The sequence below is a fragment of the Heterodontus francisci genome, chromosome 18 (genome assembly GCF_036365525.1).
Source record: "Heterodontus francisci isolate sHetFra1 chromosome 18, sHetFra1.hap1, whole genome shotgun sequence".
NCBI classification, from domain to species: Eukaryota; Metazoa; Chordata; class Chondrichthyes; order Heterodontiformes; family Heterodontidae; genus Heterodontus; species Heterodontus francisci.
Genome location: NC_090388.1, coordinates 8589911 through 8615624, shown reverse-complemented (window position 1 = coordinate 8615624; position 25714 = coordinate 8589911). Strand labels below are relative to the sequence as shown.

At 46.4% G+C, this 25714-nt stretch overlaps 1 protein-coding gene across 2 annotated transcripts in view; it reads left to right on the top strand.

Annotated features, from left to right (window-relative positions):
- The window catches only part of LOC137379783 (synaptotagmin-10-like), a 96980-nt gene that overhangs the window by 32840 nt on the left and 38426 nt on the right, over positions 1 to 25714 (top strand). For both annotated transcript variants that reach the window (XM_068051153.1, XM_068051154.1), the window contains exon 2: positions 2087 to 2459. In XM_068051153.1, coding sequence (XP_067907254.1) covers positions 2087 to 2459 — 373 coding nt within the window. The remainder of the gene's footprint in view (positions 1 to 2086; positions 2460 to 25714) is intronic.

Here is a 25714-nt window from a genome sequence, read left to right as displayed (position 1 = left end):
TAATTACCACAAAACCAGCCAATCAGTTACCAGAGAAATTAAATTTCTTTGTGTGCTTTGAGTGACAATTTTGGTTCCTTTCAAATTCTACTGGTTGGTTGTGTGGTACCTTTCAGATGAGATGTTAAAGCAAGGTCACATCAGCTCTGTCAGGTAAATGTAAAAGATCCCATGGCCACTATTTCGAAGAAGAGCAGGGGAGTTCTCCCTGGTGTTCTGGCCAATATTTATCCTCCAACCAACATCACTAAAACAGATTACAACAGAGAGAAGTGGAGAGGTTTAGGGTAGGAATTCCAGCACTTGGGGCTCATACAGCTGATGGCATGGCTGCCAATGGTGGAGCGATTTAAAAATTGGGTCATTATCTGGTTGGTGGGAGCTTGCTGTGCGCAAATTGGCCGGTGCCTGCTTCCTACATAACAGTGACTAGAATCACAGAATCATTACAGTGCAGAAGGAGGCCATTCAGCCCATCGTGTCCACACTGCCTCTCTGCAAGAGCAATTCCCTCAGTTCCATTGCCCTGCCTTCTCTTCATAACCCTGCACATTCTTCCTTTTCATATAACTGGCTAATTCTCTTTTGAATGCTTCAATTGAACCTGCCTCCACCACGTTGTCAGGCAGCGCATTCCAGACCTTAACCACTCGCTGCGTGAAAAAGTTTTTCCTCATGTCACTTTTGCTTCTCTTACCAAATACAATGCTGTCTTGTTATACCATGGGCTTAGTGGCTCCATTGTGTCCTGGGAAGTAGCTGAGGGGAAATTCCAGAAAAAGTCTTGCATTATAAAGATTGCTGGGTAAGTTCTGGGCACGCAGTTTCCCTCGATGGGAGCAAGGATTGCAGGATTGGGAAAATAGAGCGTAACCCCAGATTCATCCCCCAATTTATTGACTGCAGCAGTGTTTGAAAATTTGCCCTTATTTACGGACAATTGAGGTGATGCTGTGAGGCATTCGAATGAAATCATGCCTCAGTTAAATACTGGTGAAAGGAATTTCATGCAAACACATCAAGTGGTTGTGATGCCAATATTGCAAAATATTGGACTATAAATGTGGCCACACATTGCCAGTCTGTCAGGTGCTAACTGGCCTTTGAAGATGATGGGCAAGAAATGTTTGGGCACTTCCATTTGGAAGTGTGGTGCCCACCATATTGGGAAAGAGTAAATAAAGGTGTTATTTACCCACATCTGAAGAAGCCATTAATAAAATGGTACAGTAGCTCTGTGAGTCACCCCTTCCAGGATTGGTTTGTCCCGAGACAGCATCATCGTTCTCGTTTGCTCCAGGGATTACCTGCCACTTACAATGTAATTTTCACATTTACTTACCTGAATGTGGAGCCAGGGCTGTTTCCCCCGAACCCACATTTAACCTCACTGCTGATTGCTGCCTCTCCTGACCTTGAGCCCCTGATCGCCCGCACCTTCCCTCCCCCCTCCCACCTCGGCCTCCTTTTGATCCTCCCTCACCCCTCTCTTGGAAAAACCCTCCCTCTCCATAGCCCCAGCCTCCTCACCCCACGATTCTCCGCTTTGCTCCCTCCCAGCCTCCACCTCCTCCCCCGCACCTCCTCTGCCAACTCCCGATTTGACCCCATGATCCTTGATCCTTGACCCCACTGATCCCAACACGACCTCCAACCTGATCTTGACCCTGGCCCTGGGGCCCACTTACCTTGGGGCCACAGGGGCGGTCATGGAACTCCGACTTTCCCCAGCGAACGTAGAGGCTTCGTTGCTGCATTATAACTAGGCCCAATACCTGGGAGGCCTTGGGCCTGTTGCTCAGGTGGAGAGGATGCCCTCACCGCTAGGCCCCAAAAATAGGTGCGCCCGAATCTCTGGCCCAATATTTCAACCACTTCCTTTCTTTATATTCCAATTGATGCCAAGCAAACACTCCTCTCTCTCAAAAGGTTGCTCATCATTTTGCCTAGTGTTGGGTGTGTATTGTAATAATGTTTGGACATGAATTCTGAGACCAGCTCCTTTCTCACATCTTTTCCTGTTTTCTCTCCTCCCTGTTTGTCTGTCGTGCTCTTTGCTTTACTCCTACTTTCTACTTGCTTGTAGACATTTCAGTCAGTCTGCTTGCTGTAGTTGTCAGTTTCTGTGGGCTTGCCCTGTTGGTAGTGTCTCTGTTTGTGTTTTGGAAGCTGTGCTGGCCATACTGGAGGAATAAAGATCTCACCTCTAATGCAAATAACGTCCCTCAGCAAACATCGACTGATAATGATGCCCCAGAGGCTGTGGAAACGCCAGAGAAGAAGGAAATTAAGGAGATTAAAGAGAATGGAAAAAACTCCGTCACGCTACTGACAACCGCCATGAAGATCAGCCAGACCTCTCCCGACATACCCGCCGAGGTCCAAGCTGCTCTTAAGGAGCATCTACTCAAACACACGCGTGTGCAACGCCAGACCACGGAGCCTACATCCTCCTCCAGGTTAGTTCCAGCCCAGCCATGATTGCTTTTGTTTTGGGGTCGCAAGGAGGGGTATGTTGGTGTGGTGGCTACGTTACTGGATGAGTGGTCAGAGAAATCAACACAGAGAATGTTGGAAATACTCCGAATGTCCGGCAGCATTTGTGAAGAGAGAAACAGAGTTAACGGTTCAGGTCAGTGGCCTTTGGCCAGAACTGGTAAAAGTGAGAAATGCAGCACATTTTAAGCCAGGACAGAGGTAGGGAAAGCAGGGGGTTGAGGAGGGTGGGAACTGGTGCAGGGTGGAAAAAACACAGGGGAAGGTCTGTGATTGGTGGAAGGCAGGAGAGATTAAATGACAAGAGGGATGATGATGCAAGGCAAAAGGAAATGATAATGGGACAAGTAAAGAAACAAAAGATGAGCTGGAGAAGGTGTAAATGGGGGATAAAGCTGAATCATCACCAACAGGTGTCTGAGAAAATGGGGGCAGAGTTTATGATCTGAAATTGTTGAAGTCAATGTTGTGTCTGGAAGGCTGTAAAATGCCTAATCGAAAGTTGAGGTACTGCTCCACATCCTCGATCTTTCTTTCTTCGAGCTTCATTAAAATGGTGTAGGAGGCCCAGGGCACAGTGGGAGTGGGGCAGAGAATTAAAATAACAGGCGACCAGAAACTCGGGGTTATGCTTGTAGACTGAACGGACGTGTTCCATAAAATGGTCACCCAATCTGCGTTTGGTCTCCCCAGTGTAGAGGAGACAGCATTGTGAGCAGTGAATACTGCACATTAAATTGAAAGAAATACAAACAAATTGCTGTTTAACCTGGGAGGAGTGTTTGGGGCTCTGGACAGTGAGAAGAGAGGAGGCAAAAGGGCAGTTGTTGCATCTCCTGCGCTTGGGTGTTGTGAGAAGGGGAAGGGGTGTTGGGGGTAATTGAAGAGCGGACCAGGGTGTTGCAGAGGGAATGATCCCTTCGGAATGCTGAAAGGGAAAGAGAAGATGTGTTTGGTGGTGGCATCACACTGAAGGTGGTGGAAATGGTGGAAGATGATCCTCTGATTATGAAGGCTGGTGGGGTGGAAGGTGAGGACAGGGGGAACCCTCTGATGTTTCTGGGAGGGAGGGGAAGGGGTGAGAGCAGTAATGTGGGAAATGGAATGGACACAGTTGAGGCCCTTTCATCCATGGTGGGCAGGGGTGGAATTCTTGGTTGAAGAAGAAGGAAGACATATAAGCATTGGTATGCAAGGTTGCATCTTCAGAACAGATGCAATGGAGACGGAGAAACTGGGAGAATGGAATGGACTCCTTATAGGAAGCAGGGTGTGAGGAGGTGTAGTCAAGGTCGCTGTGGGAGTCAGTGGGCTGAGAGTGGATACTGGTTGACAACCAATCCCCAGAAATGGAGATAAATAAGTCGAGGAAGGAAAAGGAAGAGTCGGAGATGGATCATATGAAAGTGAGGGAAGACTGTAATGTAGGCAAGAAGGAGAACGGTAGCATAATAGTAATGTTACTGAATTAGTAATGCAGTGGCCTGGGCTAATGCTTCTGAGTTGTGAGTTCAAATCCCACCACAGCAGCTGGAGGAATTTAAATGCAATTAATTAATAAATCTGGAATTAAAAAGCTAGTCTCAGTAATGATGATCATGAAAATGTCATCGATCGTCGTAAAAGCTCACCTGGTTCACTAATGCCCTTCAGGGGAAGAAATCAGCCATCCTTACCCGGTCTGTCCTACACGTGACTCCAGACCCACAGCAATGTGGCTTTACTCTGAAGTGACCCAGCAAGCCACTCAGTTGTATCAAACCGCTACAGAAAAGTCGAATTAAGAATACAACAGGATGGACTATCTGGCATCGAGCTAGGCACCAGGAACGACAAAGCAGTTGACTTGCAAAGTCCTTCTCACTGTGGACATGCTAAAATTGGGAGAGCAGTCGCACAGACTAGTCAAGCAACAGCCTGACATAGTCATGCTCACTGAATCATACCTTACAGCCAATGTCCCAGACTTCTCCATCACCATCCCTGAGTATGTCATGGCCCGCCGTCAAGTCAGACTCACCAGAGGTGGCAGCACAGTGTTATACAGTCGAGAGGGAGTGGCTCAATGTCCTCAACATTGACTCCAGACCCCATGAAGTCTCATGGCATCAGGTCAAACATGGGCAAGGAAACCTCCTGCTGATTACCACCTATTGCCCGATGAATCAGTGTTCTTCCATGCTGAATATCAGTTGGAAGATGCTCTGTAGGTAGCAAGGGCACAGAATGTACTCTGGGTGGGGTTCCTCAATGTCCATCACCAAGATGACATGGTAGCACCACTAATAACTCAGTTGGATGAGTCCTGAAGGATATATCTGGCAGACTGGGCCTGCAGCGGGCAGTAAGAACACCTGCAAGAGAGAAAACCCACTTCACTTTGTCTTCACTGATTGACCTGTCACAGATGCATCTGTCTATGACAGTATCGATAGGAATGACCACCGCACAGTCCTTGTAGAGACAAAGTCCTGTCTTCACACTGAGGATACCCAGCATCATGTTGTGTGGCACTACCACTGTGCTAAATGGGTTTAGAACAGGTCTAGCAGCTCAAAACTGGGCGTCCATGAGGTGCTGTGGATCATGAGCAGCAGCAGAATTGGATTCTGTAACCTCATGGCCTGGCATATCCCTCACTCTACCATTACCATCAAGCTGGGGGACCAACCCTGGTTCAATGAAGAGTGCAGGAGGGCATGTCAGGAACAGCACCAGACATACCTAATAATGAGGTGCCTATCTGGTGAAGCAACAACACAGGACTACATGTGTGCTAAACAGCAAAAGCAGCATGCACTAGACAGAGCTAAGTGATCCCACATCCAATGGATCAGATTAAAGTTCTGCAGTCCTGCCGCATCCAGTCGTGACTAGTGGTGGACAAGTAAACAACTAACCGGAGGCCCCACAAACATCCCCATCCTCAATGATGGGGGAGCCCAGCACGTCAGTGCCAAAAACAGGGCTGTAGCATCTTCAAACGGAAGCGCCCGAGTGGATGATCCATCTCGGCCTCCTTCTGAGGTCCCAGCATCACAGATGTCAGTCTTCAGCCAATTCAATTCACTGGTGTGATAGCAAGAGACAGTTGAACGTACTGGATATTGCAAAGACTATTGGCCCTGGCAACATCTGGGCTGTAGTACTGAAGACTTTTGCTCCAGAATTAGCTGCCTCTCTAGCCAAGCTATTCCAGTACAGCTACACCACTGACATCTACCTGACAAAGTGGAAAATTGCCCAGGTATATCCTGTCCACAAAAAGCAGGACAAATCCAAACTAGCAAATTACCACCCCATCAGTCTACCTTCAATCATCAGCAAAGTGATGGAGAGTGTTGTTGACACTGCTATCAAGCGGCACTTGCTTACAATAAAAGCAAAATACTGCGGATGCTGGAAATCTGAAATAAAAACAAGAAATGCTGGAACCACTCAGCAGGTCTGGCAGCATCTGTGGAAAGAGAAGCAGAGTTAACGTTTCGGGTCAGTGACCCTTCTTTGGAACCCCGGAGTTCCGAAGAAGGGTCAGTGACCCGAAACGTTAACTCTGCTTCTCTTTCCACAGATGCTGCCAGACCTGCTGAGTGGTTCCAGCATTTCTTGTTTTTTACTTGCTTAGCAATAACCTGCTCAGTGACGCTACGTTTGGGTTCCGCCAGGGCCACTCAGCTCCTGACCTCATTACAGCCTTGGTTCAAACATGGACTAAAAAGCTGAAGTCTAGCGGTGAAGTGATAGTGATTGCCCTTGACATCAAGGCAGCATTTGATTGAGTGTGGCATCAGGGAACCCTAGCAAAACTGAAGTTAATGGGAATCAGGGGGCGAACTCTCCACTGGTTGGAGTCATAACTAGCACCAAGGAAGATGATTGTGGTTGTTGGAGGCCATTCACCTCAACCCAGGACATCACTGCAGGAGTTCCTCAGGGTAGTGTCAAAGATAGAACAAAGAACAAAGATAATTACAGCACAGGAACAGGCCCTTCGGCCCTCCAAGCCTGCGCCGATCCAGATCCTCTCTCTAAACATGCCGCCTATTTTCTAAGGTTCTGTATCTCTTTTCTTCCTGCCCATTCATGTATCTGTCTAGATACATCTTAAAAGACTCCATCGTGCCCGCGTCTACCACCTCCGCTGGCAACGCGTTCCAAGTGCCCACCACCCTCTGCGTAAAGAACTTTCCACGCATATCCCCCCTAAACATTTCCCCTTTCACTTTGAACTCGTGTCCTCTAGTAATTGAAACCCCCACTCTGGGAAAAAGCCTCTTGCTGTCCACCCTGTCTATACCTCTCATGATTTTGTACACCTCAATCAGGTCCCCCCTCAACCTCCGTCTTTCTAATGAAAATAATCCTAATCTACTCAACCTCTCTTCATAGCTAGTGCCCTCCATACCAGGCAACATCCTGGTGAACCTCCTCTGCACCCTCTCCAAAGCATCCACATCCTTTTGATAATGTGGCGACCAGAACTGTACGCAGTATTCCAAATGTGGCCGAACCAAAGTCCTATACAACTGTAACATGACCTGCCAACTCTTGTACTCAATGCCCCGTCCGATGAAGGAAAGCATGCCGTATGCCTTCTTGACCACTCTATTTACCTGCGTTGCCACCTTCAGGGAACAGTGGACCTGAACACCCAAATCTCTCTGGACATCAATTTTCCCCAGGACTTTTCCATTTACTGTATAGTTCACTCTTGAATTGGATCTTCCAAAATGCATCACCTCGCATTTGCCTTGATTGAACTCCATCTGCCATTTCTCTGCCCAACTCTCTAATCTATCTATATTCTGCTGTATTCTCTGACAGTCCCCTTCACTATCTGCTACTCCACCAATCTTAGTGTCGTCTGCAAACTTGCTAATCAGTCCACCTATACTTTCCTCCAAATCATTAATGTATATCACAAACAACAGTGGTCCCAGCACGGATCCCTGTGGAACACCACTGGTCACACGTCTCCATTTTGAGAAACTCCCCTCTACTGCTACTCTCTGTCTCCTGTTGCCCAGCCAGTTCTTTATCCATCTAGCTAGTACACCTTGGACCCCAAGCGCCTTCACTTTCTCCATCAGCCTGCCATGGGGAACCTTATCAAACGCCTTACTGAAGTCCATGTATATGACATCGACAGCCCTTCCCTCATCAATCAACTTTGTCACTTCCTCAAAGAATTCTATTATGTTGGTAAGACATGACCTTCCCTGCACAAAACCATGTTGCCTATCACTGATGAGCCCATTTTCTTCCAAATGGGAATAGATCCTATCCCTCAGTATCTTCTCCAGCAGCTTCCCTACCACTGACGTCAGGCTCACCGGTCTATAATTACCTGGATTATCCCTGCTACCCTTCTTAAACAAGGGGACAACATTAGCAATTCTCCAGTCCTCCGGGACCTCACCCGTGTTTAAGGATGCTGCAAAGATATCTGTTAAGGCCCCAGCTATTTCCTCTCTCGCTTCCCTCAGTAACCTGGGATAGATCCCATCCGGACCTGGGGACTTGTCCACCTTAATGCCCTTTAGAATACCCAACACTTCCTCCCTCCTTATGCCGACTTGACCTAGAGTAATCAAACATCTGTTCCTAACCTCAACATCCGTCATGTCCCTCTCCTCGGTGAATACCGATGCAAAGTACTCGTTTAGAATCTCACCCATTTTCTCTGAGTCCAAGCATAACATTCCTCCTTTGTCCTTTAGTGGGCCAATCCTTTCTCTAGTTACCCTCTTTCTCCTTATATATGAATAAAAGGCTTTGGGATTTTCCTTAACCCTGTTTGCTAAAGATATTTCATGACCCCTTTTAGCCCTCTTAATTCCTCGTTTCAGATTGGTCCTACATTCCCGATATTCTTTCAAAGCTTCGTCTTTCATCAGCCGCCTACACCTTATGTATGCTTCCTTTTTCCTTTTAGCTAGTCTCACAATTTCACCTGTCATCCATGGTTCCCTAATCTTGCCATTTCTATCCCTCATTTTCACAGGAACATGTCTCTCCTGAACGCTAATCAACCTCTCTTTAAAAGCCTCCCACATATCACATGTGGATTTACCTTCAAACAGCTGCTCCCAATCTACATTCCCCAGCTCCTGCCGAATTTTGGTATAGTTAGCCTTCCCCCAATTTAGCACTCTTCCTTTAGGACCACTCTCATCTTTGTCCATGAGTATTTTAAAGCTTACGGAATTGTGATCACTATTCCCAAAGTAGTCCCCTACTGAAACTTCAACAACCTGGCCGGGCTCATTCCCCAACACCAGGTCCAGTATGGCCCCTTCCCGAGTTGGACTATTTACATACTGCTCTAGAAAACCTTCCTGGATGCTCCTTACAAATTCTGCTCCATCTGGACCTCTAACACTAAGCGAATCCCAGTCAATGTTGGGAAAATTAAAATCTCCTATCACCACCACCCTGTTGCTCCTACATCTTTCCATAATCTGTTTACATATTTGTACCTCTATCTCACGCTCGCTGTTGGGAGGCCTGTAGTACAGCCCCAACATTGTTACCGCACTCTTCCTATTTCTGAGTTCTGTCCATATTGCCTCACTGCTCGAGTCCTCCATAGTGCCCTCCTTCAGCACAGCTGTGATATCCTCTTTGACCAGTAATGCAACTCCTCCACCCCTTTTACCTCCCTCTCTATCCCGCCTGAAGCATCGATATCCTGGGATATTTAGTTGCCAATCATGCCCTTCCCTCAACCAAGTCTCAGTAATAGCAATAACATCATACTCCCAGGTACTAATCCAAGCCCTAAGTTCATCTGCCTTACCTACTACACTTCTTGCATTAAAACAAATGCACCTCAGACCACCAGTCCCTTTATATTCATCATCTGCTCCCTGCCTGTTCTTCCCCTTAGTCACACTGACTTCATTGTCTAGCTCCTTACAGGCTTTTGTTACTACCTCCTTACTGTCAACTGACCTCAATTGGTTCCCATCCCCCTGCCACATTAGTTTAAACCCTCCCCAACAGCGTTAGCAAAAGCACCTCCAAGGACATTGGTTCCAGTCCGGCCCAGGTGTAGACCGTCCAATTTGTAATAGTCCCACCTCCCCCAGAACCGGTCCCAATGTCCCAAAAATCTGAACCCCTCCTTCCTGCACCATCTCTCAAGCCACGCATTCATCCTGACTATTCTTTCATTTTTACTCTGACTATCACGTGGCACTGGTAGTAATCCTGAGATTACTACCTCTGAGGTCCTACTTTTTAACTTGGCTCCTAACTCCCTAAACTCTGCTTGTAGGACCTCATCCCGTTTTTTACCTATATCATTAGTGCCTATGTGCACAATGACAACTGGCTGTTCACCCTCCCCCTTTAGAATGTTCTGCAGCCGATCTGAGACATCCCTGACCCGTGCACCTGGGAGGCAACATACCATTCGGGAGCCTCGTTTTCGACCACAGAACCGCCTATCTACTCCCCTTACAATCGAATCCCCTACGACTATAGCCCTTCCACTCTTCTTCCCGCCCTTCTGAACAGCAGAGCCAGCCACGGTGCCATGGACCTGGCTACTGCTGCCTTCCCCTGGTGAGCCATCTCGCTCAACAGTATCCAAAACGGTATACTTGTTTTGGAGGGAGATGACCGCAGGGGACTCCTGCGCTGCCTTCCTGCTCTTTCTCTGCCTTTTGGTCACCCATTCCCTTTCTCCCTCAGCAATCCTAATCTGCGGTGTGACCAATTCACTAAACGTGCTATCCACGACCTCCTCAGCATCGCGCATGCTCCAAAGTGAGTCCATCCGCAGCTCGAGAGCCGTCATGCGGTCTAACAAGAGCTGCAGTTGGACACACTTCCTGCACGTGAAGGAGTCAGGGACATCAGCCGTGTCCCTGAGCTCCCACATTGAGCAAGAGGAGCATGACACGGGTCTGAGATCTCCTGCCATTTTTAATCTTAAGCTTAACTTAGTTAAATGAAAAAGGAACGAAAAGTTTTTACCAATCACAATAAAACCAGAGAAATCGAAAAAGCCTTACCTTATAAACACCCCACCGAGTCCTTTTTTTTTTTGGTTAGAGGAGGAGGGCGGGTGGGAGACACGACAAGTGTGGTGTCTCGGGTTCAGAAACCGCCCAAATATATAGTGTTTTACTTACCCAGCAGCCCCCTGGCCTCCGCCGAAAAACAAAAGGAAATTAAATTTACTTTCAAACTGACCTTCCCAGCTGCTCTCTCGCTCACTCTCTGCTCCCGAAAAAGCTGCTGCAATGAAAGGAAGGTTATTTTAAACCGCCCAAATTTATAGTGTTTTACTTACCCAGCAGCCCCCTGGCCTCCGCCGAAAAACAAAAGGAAATTAAATTTACTTTCAAACTGACCTTCCCAGCTGCTCACTCGCTCACTCTCTGCTCCCGAAAAAGCTGCTGCAATTAAAGGAAAGTTATTTTAAACCGCCCAAATATATAGTGTTTTACTTACCCAGCAGCCCCCTGGCTTCCGCCGAAAAACAAAAGGAAATTAAATTTACTTTCAAACTGACCTTCCCAGCTGCTCACTCGCTCACTCTCTGCTCCCGAAAAAGCTGCTGCAATTAAAGGAAAGTTATTTTAAACCGCCCAAATATATAGTGTTTTACTTACCCAGCAGCCCCCTGGCCTCCGCCGAAAAACAAAAGGAAATTAAATTTACTTTCAAACTGACCTTCCCAGCTGCTCACTCGCTCACTCTCTGCTCCCGAAAAAGCTGCTGCAATGAAAGGAAGGTTATTTTAAACCGCCCAAATTTATAGTGTTTTACTTACCCAGCAGCCCCCTGGCCTCCGCCGAAAAACAAAAGGAAATTAAATTTACTTTCAAACTGACCTTCCCAGCTGCTCACTCGCTCACTCTCTGCTCCCGAAAAAGCTGCTGCAATTAAAGGAAAGTTATTTTAAACCGCCCAAATATATAGTGTTTTACTTACCCAGCAGCCCCCTGGCTTCCGCCGAAAAACAAAAGGAAATTAAATTTACTTTCAAACTGACCTTCCCAGCTGCTCACTCGCTCACTCTCTGCTCCCGAAAAAGCTGCTGCAATTAAAGGAAAGTTATTTTAAACCGCCCAAATATATAGTGTTTTACTTACCCAGCAGCCCCCTGGCCTCCGCCGAAAAACAAAAGGAAATTAAATTTACTTTCAAACTGACCTTCCCAGCTGCTCACTCGCTCACTCTCTGCTCCCGAAAAAGCTTCCCAGCTGCTCACTCGCTCACTCTCTGCTCCCGAAAAAGCTGCTGCAATGTCCTAGGCCCAACCATCTTCTGCTGCTTCATCAATGACTTTCCTTCTATCATAAGGTCAGAAGTGGGGATGTTCGCTGATGATTAGACAGTATTCAGTACCATTCGCAACTCCTCAGGTACTGAAGCACTCTATGCCCACATACAGCAAGACCTGGACAACGTTCAGGCTTGGGCTGATAAGTGGAAGGTAACATTAGCACCACATAAGTGCCAGGCAATGACCTTCTCCGACAAGAGAGAATTTAACCATAAACCCTTGACATTCAATGACATTACCATCGCTGAATCCTCCACTATCAACATCCTGGGTGTTACTATTGACCTGGAGCTTAACTGTAGCAGCCACAGAAATACTGTAACGACTAGAGCAGGTCATAGAGTGGGAATTCTGCGGCGAGTAACCCACCTCCTGACTCCCCAAAGCCTGTCCACCATCTACAAGGCACAAGTCAGGAGTGTGATGGAATACTCGCCACTTGCCTGGATGGGTGCAGCTCCAATAACACTCAAGAAGCGCGACAGCATCCAGGACTAAACAACCCCCTTGATCGGCACCCCACCCCCCAACTTAAACATTCACTCCCTCCACAACCGGCACACAGTGGCAGCAGTGTGTACCATATACAAGATGGTGGCAGCAACTCACCAAGCCTACTTTGAAAGCACCCTTCCACTCTGCGACCTCTACCACCTAGAAGACATATGGAAATGCCATCACCTGCAAGTTCCCCTCCAAGCCACACACCATCCTGACTTTGAACTATATCACTCTTCCATTACTGTTGCTGAGTCAAAAACCTGGAGCTCCCTTCTTACCTGGTAACAGGAGACTTACCTGAAGACCGGAGCGACGGCAGGCGGACCTGGGAGGAATCTCATCCTGAGTGGGACCTGAAAAGGAGAGAGCGGGGCTCGAGGCCGTTACTTACCTGAGGACCGGAGCGACGGCAGGCTTTCTCGCACTGTCTGTGTCTCCGCCCGCTGAGATTCAAAGGAGGAACAAAAGACTTACAGTGACATCATGGGAAATCTGTAAGCTGATTGGTTGGGTAAGGAAGAGCTGTTAGTGCCTGTAAATAGCTTAAAAATAATAAGGGGAAAGTTCTTTTTTTGAAAAAAACCTCAAAACCTACCGTATAAGTGATAAAGTTTGTACTACTAAAGTGTGTTTTTTAAATTACTGTAATTTATTAAGGACTTTAGATTGTAGTAGAGTAGAACAAGGCCCTAGTGTAATTAGTATTTTTAAAATTAAAGGGAGTAACTAAGTAATCTAAGGGTAAGTCACGGCAGGAGAGTTCACACCCATGATATGCTCCTCCTGCACTATGTGGGAAATCAGGGACACTTCCAGTGGCTACCCGCATTACGGAGCTGGAGCTGCGGGTGGATTCACTGTGGAGCATCCGCGATGCTGAGATCATCGTGGATAGCACGTTTAGTGAGGTGGTCACACCGCAGGCAAATGCTGCAAAGGCAGAAAGGGAATGGGGGACCACCAGGTAGAATAGAGGAAGGCAGTTAGTGCAGGAGTCCCCTGTGGCCATCCCCCTCTCTGACAGATATACCGCTTTGGATATTATTGGGGGGGGATGGCTCAGGGGAAAGCAGCAAGAGCCAAGTTCATGGCACCATGGTTGGCTCTGCGGCACAGGAGGGAAGGAACAAGAGTGGCAGGGCTATAGTGATAGGGAATTCAATCGTAAGGGGGACAGACAGGCATTTCTGCAGCAGTATGTTGCCTCCCTGGTGCTAAGGTCAAGGATGTCTGAGTGGCTGCAGGGCATTTTGAGGGGGGGAGGGCGAGCAGCCAGTTGTCGTGGTACATATCAGTACCAATGACATAGGTAAAAAAAAGGGATGAGGTCCTAAAAGCTCAATATAGGGAGTTAGGAAGAAAATTAAAAAGTAGGACCTCAATGGTAGTGATCTCAGGATTACTACCAGTGCCACGTACTAGTGAGAGCAGAAATAGCAGGATTATCAGATGAATATGTGGCCGGAGAAATGGTGTAGGGGGGAGGGATTCAGATTCCTGGGACATTGGGACCGGATCTGGGGAAGGTGGGACCAGTACAAGCTGGACGGGTTGCAGCTGGGCAGGACCGGGACCAATTTCCTCAGCCGGGGTAGGGGTGGGTATTTGCTAGTGCTGTTGGGGAGGGTTTAAACTCGAATGGCAGGGGGATGGGAATCTGAACAGGGAGACAGAAAAGAGGGAAACAAGGATAGAAATGAAAGACAGAAAGGTAAGAAGCAAAAGTGAAAGGCAGAGAAAACAAGGGCGAGAAACAAATGGGGCCATAGTGCAAAATAAAGCTATGACTAACAATGTTCGAAAGACCAGTCTAAAGGCATTGTGTCTTAATGCGCGGAGCATTCGCAATAAGGTAGATGAATTAACAGTGCAAATAGATATAACCGGTTATGATCTAGTAGCGATTACGGAGACATGGCTGCAAGGTGACCAAGGATGGGAACTGAACATCCAAGGGTATTCAATATTTAGGAACGACAGGCAAAAAGGGAAAGGTGTTGGAGTAGTGTTGTTTGTAAAAGAGGAAATCAATACAATAGTGAGGAAAGATATTAGCTCAGAGAATCCTGATGTGGAATCTGTATGGGTGGAGCTAAGAAACACCAAGGGGCAGAAAACGTTGGTGGGGCTTGTATATAGACCCCCAAACAGCAGTGGTGATGTTAGGGATGGCATTAAACAGGAAATTAGAGATGCATGCAATAAGGGTACAACTGTAATCATGGGTGACTTTAATCTATTTATAGATTGGTCAAACTAAATTAGCAATAATATTGTGAAGGAGGATTTCCTGGAGTGTGTATGTGATGGTTTTTTAGTCCAATATGTTGAGGAACCAACTAGAGAACAGGCTATCCTAGATTGGGTATTGTGCAATGAGAAAGGATTAATTAACAATCTTGTTGTGCGAGGTCCCTTGGGGAGCAGTGATCAGAACATGATAGAATTCTTCATTAAGATGGAGAGGGAGGTAGTTGAATCTGAAACTAGGATCCTGAATCTAAATAAAGGAAACTACAAAGGTGTGAGGTGCAAGTTGGCTATGGTAGATTGGGGAACTTTACTAAAAGGGTTGACGATGGATAGGCAATGGATAATATTTAAAGAACGTGTGCAAGAATTATAACAATTATTCATTCCTGTCTGGTGCAAAAATAAAACAGGAAGGGCGGCTCAACCGTGGCTTACAAAAGATATTAGGGATAGTATTAGATCCAAAGACGAAGCATATAAAATTGCCAGAAAAAGCAGCAAGTCTGAGGATTGGGAGCAGCTTAGAATTCAGCAAAGGAGGACAAAGAGGTTGATTAAGCGGGGGAAAATAGAGTATGAGAGTAAACTTGCTGGAAACATAAAAACTGTAAAAGTTTCTATAAATATGTGAAGAGAAAAAGATTAGTGAAGACAAATGTGGGTCCCTTACAGTCAGAAATAGGGGAAATTATAATGGGGAACAAAGAAATGGCAGAACAATTAAACACATATTTTGGTTCTGTCTTCACAAAGGAGGACACAAATAACCTCCCAGAAATGTTAGGGAACCGAAGGTCTAATGAGAGGGAGGAACTGAAGGGAATTAATATTTGTAAAAAAAATAGTGCTAGGGAAATTAATGGGGTTAAAGGCTGACAAATCCCCAGGGACTGATAATCTACATCCCAGAGTACTAAAGGAAGTGGCCCTAGAAATAGTGGATGCATTGGTGGTCATCTTCCAGAATTCTATAGACTCTGGAACAGTTCCTACAGATTGGAGGGTGGCAAATGTAACCCCACCATTTAAAAAAGGAGGGAGAGAAAAAACAGGGAATTACAGGCCAGTTAGCCTTACATCAGTAGTGCGGAAAATGCTAGAGTCTATTCAAAAAAATGTGATAGCAGAACACCTGGAAAGCATAAATGGGATTGGGCAAAGTTAGCATGGGTTTACAAAAGGGAAGTCATGCTTAACCAATCTACTGGAGTTTTTTGAGGATGTAACTAATAGAATAGATAAGGGAGAACCAGTGAATGTGGTGTATTTGGATTTTCAGAAGGCTTTTGATAGGGTCCCACATAAGAGATTTGTGTGAAAAATTAAAGCACATGGGATTGGGGGTAATATACTGGCATGGATTGAGAATTGGTTGACAGACAGGAAAGAGAGAGTAAGAATAAGCGGGTGGCAGGCAGTGACCAGTGGGTACTGCAGGGATCAGTGCTTGGGCCCCAGCTATTCACAATATATATTAATGACTTGGGTGAGGGAACTAAATGTAACATTTCCAAGTTTGTAGACGACACAAAGCTAGGGGGAAAGTGAGCTGTGAGGAGGATGCAAAGAGGCTCCAATGTGATTTGGACAAGTTGGGTGAGTGGGTAAATGCATGGCAGATGCAGTATAACATGAATAAATGTGAGGTTATCCACTTTGGTTGTAAAAACAGAAAGGCAGATTATTTTCTGAATGGTGACAGATTGGGAAAGGGGGAGGTGCAACGAGACCTGGGTGTCCTTGTACACCAATCACTGAAAACAAGCATTCAGGTGCAGCAAGCAATTAGGAAGGCAAATGGTATGTTGGCCTTCATTGCAAGAGGATTTGAGTACAGGAGCAAGGATGTCTTGCTGCACTTACACAGGGCCTTGGTGAGACCACATCTGGAGTATTGTGTGCAGTTTTGGTCTCCTTACCTGAGGAAGGATGTACTTGCCTTGGAGGGAGTGCAAAGACGATTTACTAGGCTGATACCTGGGATGGCAGGATTGATGTATGAGGAGAGATTGGGTCAACTAGGCCTATATTCACTCAAGTTTTGAAGAATGAGAGGGGATCTCATAGAAACCTATAAAATTCTAACAGGACTAGACAGGCTAGATGCAAGGAGGATGTTCCCGATGGCTGGGGAGTCCAGAACCAGGGGTCACAGTCTCAGGATACTGGTTATGCCATTTAGAACCGAGATGAGGAAAAATGTCTTCACTCAGATGGTGGTAAACCTGTGGAATTATCTACCGCAGAAGGCAGTGGAGGCCAAGTCATTAAATATATTCAAGAAGGAGATAGATATATTAATGCCAAAGGGATCAAGGGATATGGGGGAGAAAGTGGGAACAGGGTACTGAATTAGACGATCAGCCATGATCTTTTTTGAATGGTGGAGCAGGCCCGAAGGGCTGAATGGCCTTCTCCTGCTCCTACTTTCTATGTTTCTGTAACAGCACTGTGGGTGTACCTGCCCCACATGGACTGCAACTGTTCAAGAAGGCAGCTCACCACCACCTTCTCATGGGCAATTAGGGATGGGCAATAAAAATTAGCATTGCCAGCGATGCCCACGTCCCATGAACGAATATAAAAAAGGCAACAAATAAATTTCTGTTTCAGTGAAAGTGATCATGAAGGTGTCAGATTGTATTAAAAACTCAACTGGTTCACTAATGGCCCTTAGGGAATGAAAGCTACTCTTCTTACCCGGTCTGGTCTATATGTGACTCCAGTCCCACACTGATGTGGTTGACTCTTAACGACCTTTTGAAGTGACCCAGCAAGACAATTAGTTGTAAGGAACTAGGGTGGGGAATAAATGTCAGCCTTGCCAGTGGGGGTACCAACCCTCCAGGGTTGTTGTGGAGCCTCCAGGAAGTAAAGATTAATCTCCTGCACACTGCTAATAACAAAACCTAGGAGAAACTCAAGAGAGCATTAAAGAAAGTTCTTTGAACCCCTCAATTCATTTTTTTAAAAAAGTACCGAAGAGGAGAAAAGTCTGCTTGACTAGGCAGGTCGATTGGAGCCTAGAGGTCATGTGATGAATCCTCCACGAATATGTCCAACCAGAGTTGGTAACCCTTCTTGCCAGTGACACCAGTGATTTGTTAAAACAATGGCCCTGAATTTCCTCAGTGTCAGTAATGCTGCTGTTCACCAGCAGAGGGATCTTCCTGGGACTGAGTTAACACTTGGTCCAGGATCTGGTGTCATTTGAGTATAGAAACTGTGCCGGAGACCTGGAGTATTAATCCAGGGATCGCGAGTTCAAATCCTGCCAGGGCAGTTTGAGATTTCAAACTCAGTTTAAAAAGAAACTGCAAACTATAAGCTGGTACGACTAAAAGTGACCATGAAACTGCTAAGCTAAAGGGGAGGAAATGTGTATGTGTGTGTGTTAATAAAGTTCTTATTTAAGGAATGTGTGGCACATGCAATAGGAGAGGTAGGCGTAAGGATGTTCGAGTGGTGGATGGCATTAAAGGAGTTCTCAGCTCTCTTATCCAGAGTGTGTAGAGTGACAGGTTGGTTTTGTAGGTGTTGCTTTAAGTGGGCGAAGGATGCAGTCATAAAGGTTGAGGGTTGCAATTACTATAATCAATGCAGGCGAGGTGCAGACAGTGAATTGAGGCAACAGAGACACCCAATAAGATCCTTGGAGAAGGTCAGCTCCTCAGAGAGGACCTTGTAAGACTGGGGAGGCCCCCTGTGGCTGCTCTCCTCGGTCACAATGCCTGACTCCACAGGCCCGGGCACTGAGCCACTCCAGGCCTGAAAGCTCTGCAATTGTAGCTCACCTCCCATTATGATATTAAAGAGTATTGGGCCCTTGAGGGGACATGTCTGAAGTTGATCTGAGTGGGTTTTGGGGTGTAGGCAGTTGGCAATTCCAAATCATAGAGTTATACTGCACAGAAACAAGCCCTTCGGCCCATTGTGTCTATGCCAGCCATCAAGCACCTATCCTGATCCCATTTTCCAGCACTTGGCCCGTAGCCTTGTATGCTATGGCGTTCAAGTGCTCATCTAAATACTTCAATGTTGTGAGGATTCCTGCCTCTACCACCTCTTCAGGCCATGCGTTCCAGATTCTAATCACCCTCTGGGTGAAAAAACTTTTTCTCAAATCCCCTCTAAACCTCCTGCCCCTTACCTTAAATCTATTCTTCTTCTTTGGCCTCCTTATCTCGAGAGACAATGGATACGCGCCTGGAGGTGGTCAGTGGTTTGTGAAGCAGCACCTGGAGTGGCTATAAAGGCCAATTCTAGAGTGACAGACTCTTCCACAGGTGCTGCAGAGAAATTTGTTTGTCGGGGCTGTTACACAGTTGGCTCTCCCCTTGCGCCTCTGTCTTTTTTCCTGCCAACTACTAAGTCTCTTCGACTCGCCATATTTTAGCCCCGTCTTTATGGCTGCCCGCCAGCTCTGGCGATTGCTGGCAACTGACTCCCACGAATTGTGATCAATGTCACAGGATTTCATGTCGCGTTTGCAGACGTCTTTAAAGCGGAGACATGGACGGCCGGTGGGTCTGATACCAGTGGCGAGCTCACTTTACAATGTGTCTTTGGGGATCCTGCCATCTTCCATGCGGCTCACATGGCCAAGCCAGCTCAAGCGCCGCTGACTCAGTAGTGTGTACAAGCTGGGGATGTTGGCCGCCTCGAGGACTTCTGTGTTGGAGATACGGTCCTGCCACCTGATGCCTAGTATTCTGCGGAGGCAGCGAAGATGGAATGAATTGAGACGTCGCTCTTGGCTGACATACATTGTCCAGGCCTCGCTGCCATAGAGCAAGGTACTGAGGACACAGGCCTGATACACTCGGACTTTTGTGTTCCGTGTCGGTGCGCCATTTTCCCACACTCTCTTGGCCAGTCTGGACATAGCAGTGGAAGCCTTTCCCATGCGCTTGTTGATTTCTGCATCTAAAGACAGGTTACTGGTGATAGTTGAGCCTAGGTAGGTGAACTCTTGAACCACTTCCAGAGCGTGGTCGCCAATATTGATGGATGGAGCATTTCTGACGTCCTGCCCCATGTTGTTCGTTTTCTTGAGGCTGATGGTTAGGCCAAATTCATTGCAGGCAGCCGCAAACCTGTGAATGAGACTCTGCAGGCACTCTTCAGTGTGAGATGTTAAAGCAGCATCGTCAGCAAAGAGGAGTTCCCTGATGAGGACTTCCCGTACTTTGGACTTCGCTCTTAGATGGGCAAGGTTGAACAACCTGCCCCCTGATCTTGTGTGGTGGAAAATTCCTTCTTCAGAGGACTTGAACACATGTGAAAGCAGCAGGGAGAAGAAAATCCCAAAAAGTGTGGGTGCGAGAACACAGCCCTGTTTCACGCCACTCAGGATAGGAAAGGGGTCTGATGAGGAGCCACCATGTTGAATTGTGCCTTTCATATTGTCATGGAATGAGGTGATGATACTTAGTAGCTTTGGTGGGCATCCAATCTTTTCTAGTAGTCTGAAGAGACCACGTCTGCTGACGAGGTCAAAGGCTTTGGTGAGATCAATGAAAGCAATGTAGAGGGGCATCTGTTGTTCACGGCATTTCTCCTGTATCTGACGAAGGGAGAACAGCATGTCAATGGTCGATCTCTCTGCACGAAAGCCACACTGTGCCTCAGGGTAGACGCGCTCGGCCAGCTTCTGGAGCCTGTTCAGAGCGACTCGAGCAAAGACTTTCCCCACTATGCTGAGCAGGGAGATTCCCCCTGGTGCCCCCTGGTTATTGACCCCTCCGCTAAAGGAAAACGTTTCTTCCTATCTACCCTATCTAAATTATTATCTGGGAGGAAAAGAAAGCACTAGAGTAAAATGAAGTGCAGCTGTGAATGATTAAGAAATGTGAAGCAGTTCAGAGAAACGTCCTGGGATTCCTGTAATTAGAAGATGAATTGTTTCCCTCTTCAATGCTAGGGGGAGCGTAACTTTTGGATTTAAAGTTACATCAGTTGCTGCAGCAGTGTAAAGCCTGAAAACTTCCATGTATCTGTACGTCAATATAATAATGAACTCTGAGAGATTATGAAGCTGCAGTGTTAAAAAGATTGAAGAGTTTTTTTTATGTCTTTCTTTGTTTGCTGTCTTTTCCCTCATTTGTTGCCTAACCAAACAAGTGGATTTCTTTGCCATGGTGAGGTATGTAATGGCTTTGCAATGATTCAAATACATCTTTGAATATTTTCCAATGTTTATCTGTAAATTTATCCATTAACAGTTTAACCCTGTTCCTCATTCCTTTTGAAATGTGTCTTCATCATCATTTAGGCTGTGTTCATCCACTCTAGGATGTACCCCTGCTCATGCCTTTTTCCATTTATCTCTGTCTCTTTCTGTTCTCGCCCATGTGGTTCCTAGGTATGATATTATGCTATCTCTTCATCTGCTTCTCACTGTCCCCCTTTTTTCTGTTGCTGGCTGGTTTGTGACTTTCCCTCTTAAACCTAACATTAAATTCAATCATATGATTCTAAACCATATTGTTTTTGAAAACTGTCCCAAATATTTTCTAGAAATTCATTACCTTTACCAGTTGACAGAGACTCTTTCCATCCTCCCTGCACCCCCATCCCAAGTTTCGCTGAAAATTAAAATCTCTCACTTTATTTTTGCTACGTGGTTCCCTGATCTCCATATGTAAACATCTGGTTATTAAACAGGGATCGCCCTCTCTCCACTCCCAGGTCTGGTTATTAAACAGGGATAGCCCTCTCTCCACTCCCAGTATGGGTCACAGAATGGGCCTATATTTATAAAGCAATTCTTAAAACTCTGAAAAATGCTGCTTTTTATTCCAATATTTCAATAATTTGGCAAAATGATAATTTATTTTTAATTAGCTATATGGATTAAGACAAAGCACATACCTAATCTCCTACATAAATTTAATGTCAGGATAAGATAGATAAGGAGCACTTACCTTCCAGGAGAGCAGCGGAGAGGTGTGGACCTGCGGGAGGATCATGGAGCGAGGAGTGGATAAATAGAGCCCGAGGATCGCAGCCCAGAACACTTACCTTCCAGGAGAGGAGCAGACCTGCGGGAGGATCTCGGAGCGGGGAGCCGATAAATACAGCCCGAGGATCGCGGTCTAGAGTAATTACCTTCCAGGAGAGCAGCGGAGAGGAGTCCAGGTGCACCGGAGTTTGAAAACAAAGTGAACAGTGATGTCACAGGAAAGCTGCAAGGTGATTGGTTGGTGAGTAACTGCTGTTAGGGAATAACTCTAAATAGCTGGGTTAGTACACTACTGTCAGGGTGTGTGTGTAAATAGCTTAATAATAAGGAACAAACGAGTAGCTGGTATTTTTTTGAGTAAGTTTTATTTGAACTAGTGAACTGTATTGATTTTTAGAAGGATTTATCAGTACTAGTAAGGTTTTAACAATAATTGCAGCAGCTTTTTCGGGAGCAGAGAGTGCGAGCGAGTGAGCAGCTGGGAAGGTCAGTTTGAAAGTAAACTTAATTTCCTTTTGTTTTCGGTGGAGGCCAGGGGGCTGCTGGGTAAGTAAAACACTATATATTTGGGCGGTTTAAAATAACTTTCCTTTCATTGCAGCAGCTTTTTCGGGAGCAGAGAGTGCGAGCGAGTGAGCAGCTGGGAAGGTCAGTTTGAAAGTAAACTTAATTTCCTTTTGTTTTCAGCAGAGGCCAGGGGGCTGCTGGGTAAGTAAAACACAATATATTTGGGCGGTTTCTGAACCCGAGACACCACACTTGTAGTGTCTCCCACCCGCCCTCCTCCTCTAACCAAAAAAAGGACTCGGTGGGGTGTATATAAGGTAAGGCTTTTTCTATTTCTCTGGTTTTATCGTGATTGGTAAAAACTTTTCGTTCCTTTTTCATTTAACTAAGTTAAGCTTAAGATTAAAAATGGCAGGAGATCTCAGACCCGTGTCATGCTCCTCTTGCTCAATGTGGGAGCTCAGGGACACGGCTGATGTCCCTGACTCCTTCACGTGCAGGAAGTGTGTCCAACTGCAGCTCTTGTTAGACCGCATGATGGCTCTCGAGCTGCGGATGGACTCACTTTGGAGCATCCGCAATGCTGAGGAGGTCGTGGATAGCACGTTTAGTGAATTGGTCACACCGCAGATTAGGATTGCTGAGGGAGAAAGGGAATGGGTGACCAAAAGGCAGAGAAAGAGCAGGAAGGCAGCGCAGGAGTCCCCTGCGGTCATCTCCCTCCAAAACAAGTATACCGTTTTGGATACTGTTGAGCGAGATGGCTCACCAGGGGAAGGCAGCAGTAGCCAGATTCATGGCACCGTGGCTGGCTCTGCTGTTCAGAAGGGCGGGAAAAAGAGTGGAAGGGCTATAGTCGTAGGGGATTCGATTGTAAGGGGAGTAGATAGGCGGTTCTGTGGTCGAAAACGAGGCTCCCGAATGGTATGTTGCCTCCCAGGTGCACGGGTCAGGGATGTCTCAGATCGGCTGCAGAACATTTTAAAGGGGGAGGGTGAACAGCCAGTTGTCGTTGTGCACATAGGCACCAATGATAGAGGTAAAAAACGGGATGAGGTCCTACAAGCAGAGTTTAGGGAGTTAGGAGCCAAGTTAAAAAGTAGGACCTCAGAGGTAGTAATCTCAGGATTGCTACCAGTGCCACGTGATAGTCAGAGTAAAAATGAAAGAATAGTCAGGATGAATGCGTGGCTTGAGAGATGGTGCAGGAGGGAGGGGTTCAGATTTTTGGGACATTGGGACCGGTTCTGGGGGAGGTGGGACTATTACAAATTGGACGGTTTACACCTCGGCCGGACTGGAACCAATGTCTTTGGGGGTGCTTTTGCTAACGCTGTTGGGGAGGGTTTAAACTAATGTGGCAGGGGGATGGGAACCAATTGAGGAGGTCAGTGGAGAGTAAGGATGTAGTAACAAAAGCCTGTAAGGAACTAGATAATGAAGTCAGTGTGACTAAGGGGAAGAGCAGGCAGGGAGCAGATGATGAATGTAAAGGGACTGGTGGTCTGAGGTGCATTTGTTTTAATGCAAGAAGTGTAGTAGGTAAGGCAGATGAACTTAGGGCTTGGATTAGTACCTGGGAGTATGATGTTATTGCTATTACTGAGACTTGGTTGAGGGAAGGGCATGATTGGCAACTAAATATCCCAGGATATCAATGCTTCAGGCGGGATAGAGAGGGAGGTAAAAGGGGTGGAGGAGTTGCATTACTGGTCAAAGAGGATATCACAGCTGTGCTGAAGGAGGGCACTATGGAGGACTCGAGCAGTGAGGCAATATGGGCAGAACTCAGAAATAGGAAGGGTGCGGTAACAATGTTGGGGCTGTACTACAGGCCTCCCAACAGCGAGCGTGAGATAGAGGTACAAATATGTAAACAGATTATGGAAAGATGTAGGAGCAACAGGGTGGTGGTGATAGGAGATTTTAATTTTCCCAACATTGACTGGGATTCACTTAGTGTTAGAGGTCTAGATGGAGCAGAATTTGTAAGGAGCATCCAGGAGGGTTTTCTAGAGCAGTATGTAAATAGTCCAACTCGGGAAGGGGCCATACTGGACCTGGTGTTGGAGAATGAGCCCGGCCAGGTGTTTGAAGTTTCAGTAGGGGACTACTTTGGGAATAGTGATCACAATTCCGTAAGCTTTAAAATACTCATGGACAAAGACGAGAGTGGTCCTAAAGGAAGAGTGCTAAATTGGGGGAAGGCTAACTATACCAAAATTCGGCAGGAGCTGGGGAATGTAGATTGGGAGCAGCTGTTTGAAGGTAAATCCACATTTGATATGTGGGAGGCTTTTAAAGAGAGGTTGATTAGCGTGCAGGAGAGACATGTTCCTGTGAAAATGAGGGATAGAAATGGCAAGATTAGGGAACCATGGATGACAGGTGAAATTGTCAGACTAGCTAAGAGGAAAAAGGAAGCATACATAAGGTCTAGGCGGCTGATGAAAGACGAAGCTTTGAAAGAATATCGGGAATGTAGGACCAATCTGAAACGAGGAATTAAGAGGGCTAAAAGGGGTCATGAAATATCTTTAGCAAACAGGGTTAAAGAAAATCCCAAAGCCTTTTATTCATATATAAGGAGCAAGACGGTAGCTAGAGAAAGGATTGGCCCACTAAAGGACAAAGGAGGAATGTTATGCTTGGAGTCAGAGAAAATGGGTGAGATTCTAAACGAGTACTTTGCATCGGTATTCACCGAGGAGAGGGACATGACGGATGTTGAGGTTAGGAACAGATGTTTGATTACACTAGGTCAAGTCGGCATAAGGAGGGAGGAAGTATTGGGTATTCTAAAGGGCATTAAGGTGGACAAGTCCCCAGGTCCGGATGGGATCTATCCCAGGTTACTGAGGGAAGCGAGAGAGGAAATAGCTGGGGCCTTAACAGATATCTTTGCAGCATCCTTAAACACGGGTGAGGTCCCGGAGGACTGGAGAATTGCTAATGTTGTCCCCTTGTTTAAGAAGGGTAGCAGGGATAATCCAGGTAATTATAGACCGTTGAGCCTGACGTCAGTGGTAGGGAAGCTGCTGGAGAAGATACTGTGGGATAGGATCTATTCCCATTTGGAAGAAAATGGGCTTATCAGTGATAGGCAACATGGTTTTGTGCAGGGAAGGTCATGTCTTACCAACTTAATAGAATTCTTTGAGGAAGTGACAAAGTTGATTGATGAGGGAAGGGCTGTCGATGTCATATCCATGGACTTCAGTAAGGCGTTTGATAAGGTTCCCCATGGCAGGCTGATGGAGAAAGTGAAGGCGCATGGGGTCCAAGGTGTACTAGCTAGATGGATAAAGAACTGGCTGGGCAACAGGAGACAGAGAGTAGCAGTAGAAGGGAGTTTCTCAAAATGGAGACGTGTGACCAGTGGTGTTCCACAGGGATCCGTGCTGGGACCACTGTTGTTTGTGATATACATTAATGATTTGGAGGAAAGTATAGGTGGACTGATTAGCAAGTTTGCAGATGACACTAAGATTGGTGGAGTAGCAGATAGTGAAGGGGACTGTCAGAGAATACGGCAGAATATGGATAGATTGGAGAGTTGGGCAGAGAAATGGCAGATGGAGTTCAATCAGGGCAAATGCGAGGTGATGCATTTTGGAAGATCCAATTCAAGAGTGAACTATACAGTAAATGGAAAAGTCCTGGGGAAAATTGATGTCCAGAGAGATTTGGGT